We start from the raw sequence: 12,162 nt of genomic DNA, 5'->3' as shown, positions 1-12,162 counted from the left end.
TGAATAAAACTGTATCTGGGGTGTGGCCTGAGCCCTTTGTGGGCAGGTGAGGCAGATGTGGCTTGCTTTTATCTGAAGCCAAGCAGCTGTTTGCAACATGTTTACAGGACTCAGTGAAACATGGTGTCACAATCTGTGGTTGACATAGGGTTTTTCTTTGATAACCAGAAACAGATGTTCATAATACTTAAATACCTACTACAACTCCCAGTTATCTGATAAAGTACATGTAACAGACAGCATTGTCTCTGAACAGCTTTCCAAATGATATAAATATGTATTGCTCTGGGGCAACGTGGTGACATTTTTCTACTTAAGTGCATTTTTCTGGTTTTATTTTGTACTGTAGTCTTTGTACTACACAACTATTATATAATGGCAAACTCTCCCTCATCTGCCCCAGAATTCTGTGGATTAAGGAAAGAAAATAAATCACTTCAACATTTGACTTTTAAGATTACAAATAAATTTATATTTTTAGACATTGTCAAGAATACCGAAATACAACCTCCAACACTTTTCCCAGGAAAATCATTCCTTTCGAGCAAGGCAGTGCCAGAAATCCTCACTGCTGGGTCATCTGGACTTGTCTGGATGCCAGCCATGAGGGGAAGTCCCTGAGTGCATCCTCAGTGCCCAGGAAGGTGGGCTAGCTCACCAGCAACCACATTATTGGAAACAAAGATGGACTAAGTGATTACCTAGTCCACACTCTGCCCCCGCTGAAGATGTGTCTTTATCTACATCACCCCCAGCCCATGTTTATCTAATATATTCCTAACAACCTCCTGTGGTGGGGACTCAGCAAACTCCCCATGCAGTCTGTGTCAGTGTTTCCCTAGCCTTACTGGCAGCACAATATTCCTTGTGCTAGCTCAGATCTTTCCCACAGCAACTGAAGAACTGTTCTTGTTCCTTATACCTTGCTGGTGGAAGACAGACTATTCTTTACTCTTGGCAATAGCCTTCATTTACCTCAGACTAAGAAGCCATCCAACTTTTTTTTTAAAACTTTTATTTTTTTAATTGGACAGGTCGCGTGTTGTAGATGACCCCTCTTGTTGCTCTCCTGCAGACTTGCTCTGACTGATTCACACAGGTCTTTAAACAACTTGATTTTCTAACCCTAGCAAGTTCTGACACCGCTTTGCACTCCACAGTTGGAAGGCAGAAAGCAGCTCTCAGCCTTTGAAATCACCAAGGACTACGACCTAGGTAAAGCATTCTTTTTGCCAGCTAAATTATTTTAATTAAAAAAACAAAACAAAACAAAAACAAACTGTGAGGCAACAGGAGGTCACAGCCTGCCCTTGTAGATGGCTACAGCTACAGCACCTGTTGGCTTCCTGAAGAGGCAGTGGAGACTGTGAGTATTTGCACCTGTGTTAGGTTTGGCTTGAGTCTGGCTGAAAGGGAGTTTTAAGAAAACCTCTTCAAGGAAAGCAGCATTTAGAATCATAGAATAGTTTGGATTGGAAGGGGACTTTAAAGGTTATCTAGTCCAATCCCTGATTTGGATTTGTTAAAAAGACACCTAACTGCAACTAACCATGGAAATGTTCCTGGCATTCCCCTGCCCATGGAGGACCATGGAGAAGTGCCATATTACCAGAAGTTGCTGTCTGGCTCTGTCCCCATTCTAGTCCTTCCCATGCTTGTCACGGGACCTCACCTTCCCTTGACCAGAAGGGTCACTTCAGTAGCTGAAGCAGGTACTAATCGGGCACTAATCTTCAGTGGGCATGCAAAAGGAAAAGAGGGCTTTTAAATAGCACGTGACTCAACTACTGCTTACCATATGAAGGCCAGCCATACCTCAGCTTTTCATGAAGTTAAGCAAGATAGAGCCAAAAGAAAGGAGTCAAAGGAGTTAATCACCCCAATTGACAGTGAACACTGATTTTCAGTTGAGGCAAGGGTCTAAAGAGGCAAAAAACCCTTAAGTTTTGTTATGACTAAACCAGACTAGAGAGCCCCCGTTTGCAGTCTTAGAGACACAAAAGATCTGAAGGAAACAGTGCAACTGACCCCAAAACGTCGATCCAAAAGCTTCAGAGCAATTGTACACCTCCATTGCCAGTTCAGTATTTACTGCTTGTACTTCAGGGACTTACCATAGCTGTTTCATATTAACTTGAAAGATAAACAATCATAATAACCCAAACCCTTCTAAGGAGGAAGTTGCACCTTTTTTTTTTTTTTTTTTTTTTTTATGATGCTGTTAACATCTTACAAGTTCTCATACTTTTCTGACAGGAAATTTCCACTCATCCACTTGTCTGTTACATTGCAAAGAGATAAATATATCCTCAACACTATTTTTTTTTTCCATTTTGCCTTCCTGCAATTCAAAACCTTCATCTGCTTCTTCCAACATAAACGTCCACATTTCATCAAAAATAAGTGGAGGAAGAAAGTCACACACTGAGACCTCAGACTGTAGTTCATTTCACAGAGGTCACAGATCATGCTGGCATCAGTCCTGTGTGTAACTCTTCCCCAGACGGGTTTGTACTGTCTCAGCCACATCTCTCCTTTCTGAAAGTATGGCCTTCAATACAACTGAAATTTCCTAATTTCCATAACTGGAAAGCCTTCACACTGCTGCAGAGACTAGAAAGGACTTAAGACACAAAACCTTGCAGGTGGCAGATTCCCTCTCTTCTTCATGGCTGAAATCACTCAGACAGAAGGGGAGCCAAGCAAGCAGTCTTCTTCCCTTAGGCACAGGAATTACCAATTATTTTTCAAAGAAGTTGTCAGCAATCAGAAGGTAACATCAGTTGGAAAAACCACTCTCCCACTAGACCAATCATGACTGGCAAGACTGTAAATTTGCTACAGTCTCAACTAATTAATAATACCCATCATTTCCACCTCAATCACAGAAAGCCTAGCTCTTTCTTCTAACGCCTGTTTAACATCTCCAGAGGGCTGCTGCCCTCCCAAAAGAGCTGCTACGCTCCCTAGACTGCCTCTTCTGGCTGCAAAGTCCCAGAAAGTATCTTGTGATACCAGAAACGCAGCAGAAGCTTTTCATCCTCCCACTGAGTCCTGATAAAGGAGCTTTTTCACTCACTGACTCCTACCTGAGCCTGGTCTTGCCAAGAATTCATAGCACCTTTGAGGCTGATAGACTGGACACTAACCTGAGCAAAAATAAGATGGCCAGAGATGATGCCCATGGTCAACAAAGCAAATAGGAAAGCATAATATATTCCAGCTGCCAGCCAACCAGGTCCAGACACACCACTGATCAACAGTCCTCACACAAAGCAAAACTCACTAACAAATAATTTCTATATTTCAAAATCGCAAATGTGGGTGTCAAGCTGATGTAAGACACAAAAGTAGCTGACATTTATGGGTGATTATAAGTTTTATGAAATGCCTTTCTGCTGTACACTAATGGTTTCACAAATTATTTCTCCACTGCTAAGAACTGATAACTTTTTATACATTATTCAACAGGCACTATTTTTTTTGTTTGTTTTTCTCTTACCATTATTTGCTATGGTCAACCTCACACCACAAGACCACCAGTGTTCACACTAACAGTTGCAGTAATAGAGTATGAATCATCTTGACAGTCTACATAGTGCATGTAATGTACTTTGGAGGGCTGAACAGTTAGTTTAACCAGGAGAACATTCTAGGAGATTGCTAGACACATCTGAAGTTAGTCCTTATAGGTCCATAAGTGTGAAAATATTTACAGCTAAGATGCTTCTTATTGCTGTGACAGGGAAGAAAGGTGTACAGCAAGCAGCCTGTAAAAGTGAAAGAAGAATGCACATTGTTTAGTCAGCATCGGAAGGGAACACATATCACAAGTGGCTGCATGTGGCTTCTTCAGGGAAAAGCATGCCAAACTTCCCTCCCTCACCGCTGAGTACCATAACTGAATATGCTATGCACATTAGCAAAGAGGACTTCTGGAAAGAAACGACTGGCTGGTAGCAGTAATTCCTTTCATAGAGTTTATGTCAAATTTTAGCCCTAAGTCACATTAATCTAAAATCTTTCACTGTTTCAGTGAAAACACCTGCTCTCTGCCCTAGTGTTCATGATGGTAGCTATTTCATCTCAAAACAAGACTAGCAATGTGGACATCTAAATAACCTCAGCCTGATGCTCTCTCCTGTACAGAAAATCTTTACACTGATAAAGTGGAACTTTTACTGCTTAAACCAGTGTACAAAACACATGTTTTTCTTCACCGTACTACTGAGACAAAAAAAATATCCTTCACTGTACAATTTTTAAAAACCACCACATAATCACATCATGATTCTTAAGACCACATCAGCAATTTCTAAAATGAGACAACTTCCCAGCCCAGCCAACACTAAGGAAAAAACTGATGTTGAAACTCATGATTTCAGTAGATTGAGATGATACACGTCATGACAGGCTTAAAAAAATCTACAGCATTCTCTACTGTTTTACCTCTTTGTCTGAATGATGTCTTTTACTTTTTAAACAGGTAAAAAATGAGCATAACCCAAGATTAATTTTATCTCTTAATTTTAATCAAAAATTTATTATAATTGTTTTACTTGTTAGTTGTTTGGCTTGAGCAGCGAGGTGTATTGGTTTTAAATGCTTCTGAAAGATGACAATTTTTCAACAAAATGGCTGAAGAGAGTTATCTGTCTCTACTTACAGTCATTCCATGGCTTCCAAACCAGTTTACTTCACAAGTAAAACAGTGTGCTATTTTCTACTAATTGTCAGAAGCATAACCTATAATCTGAAATTTCAACAGTATTCTGCTGAAGTTACTCAATATTTCTCCAAATTAAATTGTCAACTATACGCAAATAAATTTTAAATACTGTTACTGATACAGAAAATCTGTTTACCTTTCCTAGATGACGTTGGAGCAGAACTTAGCCTTTATGGAACAACTATACACTGGTCAAACAGGCTGCATCTGAACAGATGGTCCTGGAAGAAATTCCATTCCTGAGCTGCACCTCAGCTGCATTTTAGGGCAACCACCAGGTCCTCACCAGTAGGAAAGTCAGGTGCCTGGGGAGCAGTCCAGTGCCCGAGGGTCCCTTAGTCTAGGCAGTCAGGGAGTGGGGACTCCACAGAGCACTTGCCAGGCAGCTGAGACACAGCTACAGGCTCCAGAGTACTAATTTGCTGCTTACCCAAATCCTGCCACTCTTTCCATCCCTGACGCTCTTCCTCAGCTTTTGCAGCAGGGCTGCGCTATGTTCATTATAGCACAAGACTTCCAGAACATCAATTCTTTACTACAGCTTTGTACATTTCTGAGCTACTTGTATCTTCTGCATGTTTTAGAATTAGGGACATAAAATAGCAGTCATTAAAAAAACCCCTATGTTACTCATTCAGAGAAGCCATGCTTTCATACATGGAAACACTGCCTGTTTAGGGGTTTTGTAAGCTGTCCTTTAATTAAAAAAAAAAGGCAGAAAGGGAAATGACATAGAAACCACATTTTAATTAGATCAAATTCCTATTCAAAATCTTAATATTCAGAAAGTGAAGCCCACTCTGCTATGTGATTGCTGCTAAAAATAGTTATTTTCTATAATTTTTCACAGAATGTGACACTCCTAGCCCTCCACACTGCCAACCCATGCTCCATAAGCTTCTCACTGGCCATCTTCCTGAATAAGACATGGAAGACACAATGTCAATACAACACACTAGGAGGCTTCTGATTTCTCTCAGGCCCCAAGGTGAGCAGACCTACTGTAATTACTAAGACACATCAGAACTATCACTCACTTTAACTCTGCTGCTGTGTTTCCCCCGTCAGCATGAGCCTAAGGCTCTTTTTAGCCTCTCTGATTTCAGGAAAGAAAACTGCATAAGATATGGGTATTGTCAACATCTGACTTGTGACTTGGACTAGCCACAGACAAGGTTTGAATCGAGCACCTGATGTCCTAGCTCTTGACTCCTACATCTAAGTTGTCTGCCTAAGCTCCCTTTGTAGTTAACGGAGAAAAACTAGTATGTTCAGGGTACGTGCTACCTGTTCTATTTCAGACCTTTAGGATGAGAGGAAATCATGTCCTAAAGGTGCCAGTTTCTAACCACTGACTGCAAGAGAGTTCTAGACAACCAGCTCAAATGTGGACATGCATAATGTAGATACTGACTGCATGGGTCTGATTGACACAGCCAGATGAAAACATTTTATTTATTCTTATGAAGGATGACTTGACTTTGGAGTCTAATGTAATCTTGTTGTATTTAACAATGAACCCTAAATATGTACAGTTATAAAACATCCACCTGCAACTATAAATCAAATTACTGTTTTCCAGACCAGAAGAATTATAGGCAACATGAGACATAAAGAATTATGGGTAATATGAAATGAACTGCTTTTTAAGACACTCACCTTATGGCCAGTACCAAAGAAGAATTGATTTTCCAACCTTCTACAACATGCTGGAAGATTGAGGAGCCACCCTTTCGAATTATCTTATCAGAGCTATTGACCATTGATCTACTTAAACTCAGTTCACCATCTCTGCAATGCAATATAGAAAAGATACAATTACATCAAGGTTAACTCTAGTTTTAAGTAATTTACATTACAAGCACCAGTGATATTTCCTTTTATTCACAACAAAAAGAAGCAATTATTTCTCTGCTTGCCAAGGCAAATAAACTGTACCTGTGAGAAATCTATAGGACATCTATATCTAATACCTGAATATGCAATTTAAGAGCTTAAATATGTTTATATTTGTAATGAAATAGACTTAACAAAAATCACAATAAGCTCCAAATTGTGAACCTGGACCAAACTTCAGTATATTTGTGAGGCAGGATCTGCACTTCTATGTTCCAAAATTCCAGGACTAACTACTAATTAAGTGTTAACTTTCAAGCCTTCGCCCAGCAATTGCTCATGTTCTACAACAGCGGCCTAATAGACTCCCTTTGCCTCCTACTGATACTAAAAGACTTTCATGCATGGAATTCTGGAGTTTAATGGCATACAAAAACCAGAATTTCCTCAAGACATCCTCAAAGTTTTGTATGCACATGTCCAAACAACGCCAGTTGTCTTACCCTCTTCATCAATCTTATCATGTTCAAAAATTTTGATAAGGTAACCTTAAAAAAATAAAAAAATACTGTAAGCTGTGGGTGATGACCACTGAACATCTGATGAGGTATCATAATGCTACCAGTTGCAATATTAGCCAATAAGTCACACAAATGTTACAGAGAAGCTAAAATACTGCAAGCATAACTTAAGGCGTTAGGTCTAAAATGTGTTTTTATCTCCATATGTTTCCATTATCTTCCATACTGTTCCCATTTAGGTGCCAGAGCAACGTTCAGCTGAGTTCAAACATAGCTGTTAATCATAAATATATCAAAGTTGTTGGATATAACATTCTACCATGTAGAATGTCTTGTATCTCAGGAGTATATATAACAGCAATATACAGAAATCTCTTTATCTGTTAATTAAGTGTGCTCTGAAACACTGCCAATGACAATACAAGCTAAGTGAAGTTAAACAGAGCTTTTGACCACCAGCCATTCAACAAACAAAATGGAAAAGATGTGAGACCGTAAGCTTTCTAGGGAATCGCTGACTCTTGTTCTCCTGTGGCCTTAAGTTCTTAAAACAATTGGATCCTGGCCCTCACTAAGAGCTACAGCAACATTACTGCTGTGTATATATACACACACATGTAAATATATATAGATATAAAAATTATTAATATTTGGTAAATTATATAGCAGACTAAACTCAAACTAACCTGCAATGGGACATTAATTAAGCTAAATTAACAGAACTGGTAACATGTAGTCATTTGCAAAAAGTGCTATGATTGCAAAAGCTCCTGTAACAAACCAGTATCACACACTTCATCAACAACAACCCAGCATCACTAGTACCGCTCTCCCTCCCTCATCCCCTCTATGCCAACACGCTGCAGCACTGACCTGGCACTGGCTGACTCAGAGGTAAGACTGCCACCTACTGAAAAACCTGCAACTTCAAGCAATCGTGTAGGTACAAAATCTGTATGCAAATTATCCCAATCATGCTAACTTGAGGGCATGGGAGGATGCTGCAGAAATCCCTAAATTCAATAACCAGAATGGAATTAATACTTTTTTCTATTTTAAAACGTTTTATTCCCTAAAAGTTTTCCATAATGGTTGTAAATATATTTATTACATATATTTTCCTATATATATTTTCTAGATGTATAGAGTGCATGCATCTAAAGGAAAACTACCAAAATACATCCAGGTAAAGTACTTAGTCTAAAAGTACTTCAGAGACGTCTCCACTTTATGCTGGGTTAAATGTTATCCATTAGGCACTTTAACAGTGACACAGTTGACAAAACTTAGCAACAAAATATGCTGCCAACACATAAAGCACCATAGCATTTGAAATGTGGTTGCCTTCCATATTCACAATTTACATCTGCAGTGAGCTATAGAGATTGTACAGTAAAACAATGTTAAATTATGTTCACATGAGCTAAAAGAAGGTCCTGGGCACTCTGTGTTAAAGTTCTACTATAAACACAAAAATGTTCACTTACATGCTCCTCTCCCTTTTATTGGTATTGTTTTATTTAATTTGCACTTACAGTAATATTAAATAAACTAACACATAGAAAGCTAAATTTACTCCGGAAAATTCTTCACTGTGTAAAAACTGTGAAATAAATTTGGGCTACTTTGTATCTTCTAGAATCACTGCAAATCCTCTCTGATGTAAATGAAACAGTTGCCGCTGTGACAGCAACTTGTGGATGACAGTGTCAACCTTCACTCTGAATTACCTTGCCTTGGTGACCAACCAGACCAACCTAAAGACAGTTCATTAAATACAAATAACTGTCCTCAAGCATATTCTGTATCAGTAGAAGGTAACACTGTTTAAGAAACACTGCATTACCCATAATATGTGTCTCATTACTTGCTTAATCTTCAAAGAGATATTACTGTCTAGATAAAGAAGGGCATGCTTTCACACTTACTGTCCTAGCAAACTTTGCTATGAGAACACAGCTGATTTAAGGTTTATCACATACTTTGGAATTGCACATAGTCCATTTTGGAACATCTGGTATTTACCTGCAGTGTCACTAATAGCCATAAAATGGGCCACCCCGTGCATTCACAGTTCTGCATTACTGGTACTTCTGGAAATAAAACATCCCATGGAAAACTGACTTTGCTTGCCCATGTGGCCAGTCACACATAACCAAATGGCATGGGCCCTTCCTTCAGGAGAAAGGCAAATATAACATCAACAGTGGCAGCAGACACTAGCAGTACACTTAAGGTTTTTTTTCCCCTGCTTCATACAGTAATGGATGGGACGACAGGCTGGGAAAAGAAACTATATTCCAGTATCCCTAACCAAAGTGAGTAGCACCATACTCCACAAGAAGCCTCACTGATATCAAAGAAGTAGAGATATCAGTAAATGACCTGGCAGAAGTACATTACATCTATATTTTTAAAGTGTTGTTAAGGACATAAATATTTATGGCTAAATACACTTACTTTCTTTCATTTAATATTAAATCTTCAGTTCATTTTAGTACCTTTTAAATGGTGTCAAACAATGCGTCATAAACTAGAGGGAGCTTTTTTTGCAAATATATATGGAATCTACCTAGTGACTAATTTCTGAATCATTTGTTTTCACATGTATTTTTGCACACCTACAACCCCCAAATTTTATACTTCTGTAGATCTCCTAAGTAGGCAGATACCACAGCATCGTGGCAGAAACTGGTCTTACACCCAGGCAAGAGGGAAAGTTACCAGCAAATCTTTAATACCAACAGAAGCAAACATCATCACATCATTAACCACGCACACACACAGGAGAGGCCACCCCCTGCTCCCGGGAGGTGCTGGGGCCACTGCTGGCCAGCTGTGCTCAGCTGCCTGTGCCCTGCTCCCACATCGGCCTGCCTGGGCAAGGGCTGGGGAAGAAGGATGCACTTTCTGCCTTTAACCCTGGGGACCGCGAGGTGGAAGGGGGGGCCAAGTAGGTTGTAATTGCCCCAGCTTCCTACAGGCCCCTACAGGCACTTACAACCTCCTTACGCCTCCTCCTCAAATTAAGGCAACAGTTTACACCAAAGCATGAAAATCTCCTGTGAATGCATCTCCCCCCCACTCCATTGGCACAAGCAAACAGAAAGCATGAGCCCCTTCCCCACCTTTGCTGATCTCACCAAGCCACCACAGAATTTACGCACCCCTCCTGTTAAAACAAAAAATTATACCCCTCCAAGGAGAAATATCTTCACAGGATTGCTGCAAGTTGAGAGAAAAATGAGGAATACAGGCATGCACGTACACAAACACAATGCGCGGCAAAGAGAAAGCTGAGGTGCCAACAGAAAAATGGCAAAGGACTTTTCGCCTCTTATTTTGAACCTAAGACAGGCAGGAGAGCGAAAATACGCAACAGAGGGTCTCACCAAGGGACCAGAGTTTCCAGCGGAGCAGCCTCGAGAGCTAAGGGGGATGTCCCACACACTCTCAGAGCAAGCATCCCCAAAGAGCACCGAAGTTAAACACAGCTCCCAGGCAAACTTCAAGGACGGAGGCAGTGGCCACCTACAGCCGCCAGCCACGCCGGCACGCTCGCCTCTGAAGGGCTCCCAAAGCAGGACAGGAGGCACAACGCACTCCGACAGCTGCCGCCGCCACCTCCAGCCACCCTGGCCCTCAGGGAGCAGCCGCGGCCAGGTGAACTTCCCCGGCGCGCCCTACTAGTGGGGCTGGGGGGCAGCAGCACCAGCCGCAGCCCCGGCAGCGGGCAACCTCCGTCCCCGTCCCGCTCGCCCCCAGCCCGCAGCCGCTGAGCTCCGCCAGCCAGACCCGCTCGTAACCCGCCCCGCAGCGGTACCCCTGCCCCGAACACGACCTCCCCAGCGAGAGCGCCAAGTTGCGGTGGCACCGCAGGGGAGCGGGTCACGGCCCGGGGTCGCCGGGGGGCCTGAAGACCCGGGTGGGGCCGCGTAGAGGACCTCAGGCAGCAACATCCCGCCCGCCGCCCCCTCGGGGAGCCCTCCCGGCGCGGCGCCCCACAATTACCCGGCGAGAGGTGCCTCCTGGCGCTCCTCGGTCCGCGCTATTTCTTTCGTCTTATAAAAGATGAGGAGGAGACTTATCGTGCACACAGTCCACCTCTTCCTGACTGAACGCATGTCTTCTGCGAAACGCGATCCCCCTCCCCCTTTTCCTTTGTTTGTCAGGGGTGTGCGGAAAAGAACTCCACACGCGGCACAAATCGCCGAAAACACAGTCAATTTTTTTTTCCGAAATAATTAAAGAACAAAAATAAAAACCAGGCGGGCGCAGACGCTGGGGGTTGTTTGGCGTTTAGTTTGTCTTTCTTTCACCCTGTCCTCCCCTGCCCAGGAGCCAGGATCGCAGGCGGCGGCTGGCTCTCCTCGGCCGGGGGGACAAGTCCGTGGCGCCGCCGCTGCGCGCCCGCCGAACCGAACCGAACCGAGCCGAGCCGAGCCAAGCCGAGTCGCGTCGCGTCGCGCTCCTCCCGCCGCTGCCGCTCTGCTCTACCTCCGGCTCCACTGCGGCCCCGTTGCGATCGCGGCGGCGACGGCTGGGGGAGGACGCTGGCACCGCCCTCCCCGCGGCGGGGCGGTGGCGGGCGGAGCGCTGCCAATGGGCGCCGCGCGGGGGCGGGCACCCGACGCTGGCCCGGGGCGGTGGACAGCGGCGGCGAGCAGTCGTGGCTTGGGGCCGCGAGGGAGGGCGGCAGCGGCGGCGGGAGGTGAGCGGCGCGGGGCGGGAGCGCGCGGGCGGCACCCGCTGGGCCGAGGCGGGAGACCCCCACTCTGTAGCCCCTCTGTGTTTGGTGAGGGGGTGCCTTTCTCCCCTGAAGCACGGTGTACCCCGTCGCCCGTTGGGTGTCGGAAAGTTTGAGTAAAGGACCGCCGGCGCAGTGCCACTAAAAAGAAATGACGCTTCTCCTTTGCTGAGAAGGATAAGGGCTTTGCTAATTTCTAATTTTTTTTTTTCCCTCTCTCCCCCGATGGACGGTTGGAGCTTGAAAAGGGCGTCGGAGGTTTTTCTCCGCTTCAGAGCACCGCCTCGGCAGCTCCCCCGGCCCCGACACTAGCAGGAGAATGCGGGGAG

General features: G+C 43.6%; 1 protein-coding gene across 1 annotated transcript in view; it reads right to left on the bottom strand.

The window, feature by feature from the left end:
• The window catches only part of ST8SIA4 (ST8 alpha-N-acetyl-neuraminide alpha-2,8-sialyltransferase 4), a 65,136-nt gene extending 53,636 nt beyond the window's left edge, over positions 1-11,500 (bottom strand). Inside the window, exons 1-2 of the mRNA XM_052778154.1 lie at positions 11,098-11,500; positions 6,389-6,520 (exon numbers count right to left, since the gene is read on the bottom strand). Coding sequence (XP_052634114.1) covers positions 6,389-6,520; positions 11,098-11,210 — 245 coding nt within the window. The 5' untranslated portion in view covers positions 11,211-11,500. The remainder of the gene's footprint in view (positions 1-6,388; positions 6,521-11,097) is intronic.
• Positions 11,501-12,162: the final 662 nt, after the last annotated feature.

Source organism: Harpia harpyja, chromosome Z (assembly GCF_026419915.1).
Source record: "Harpia harpyja isolate bHarHar1 chromosome Z, bHarHar1 primary haplotype, whole genome shotgun sequence".
Taxonomy (NCBI): Eukaryota; Metazoa; Chordata; class Aves; order Accipitriformes; family Accipitridae; genus Harpia; species Harpia harpyja.
This window is presented reverse-complemented; position numbering and strand designations above follow the sequence as displayed.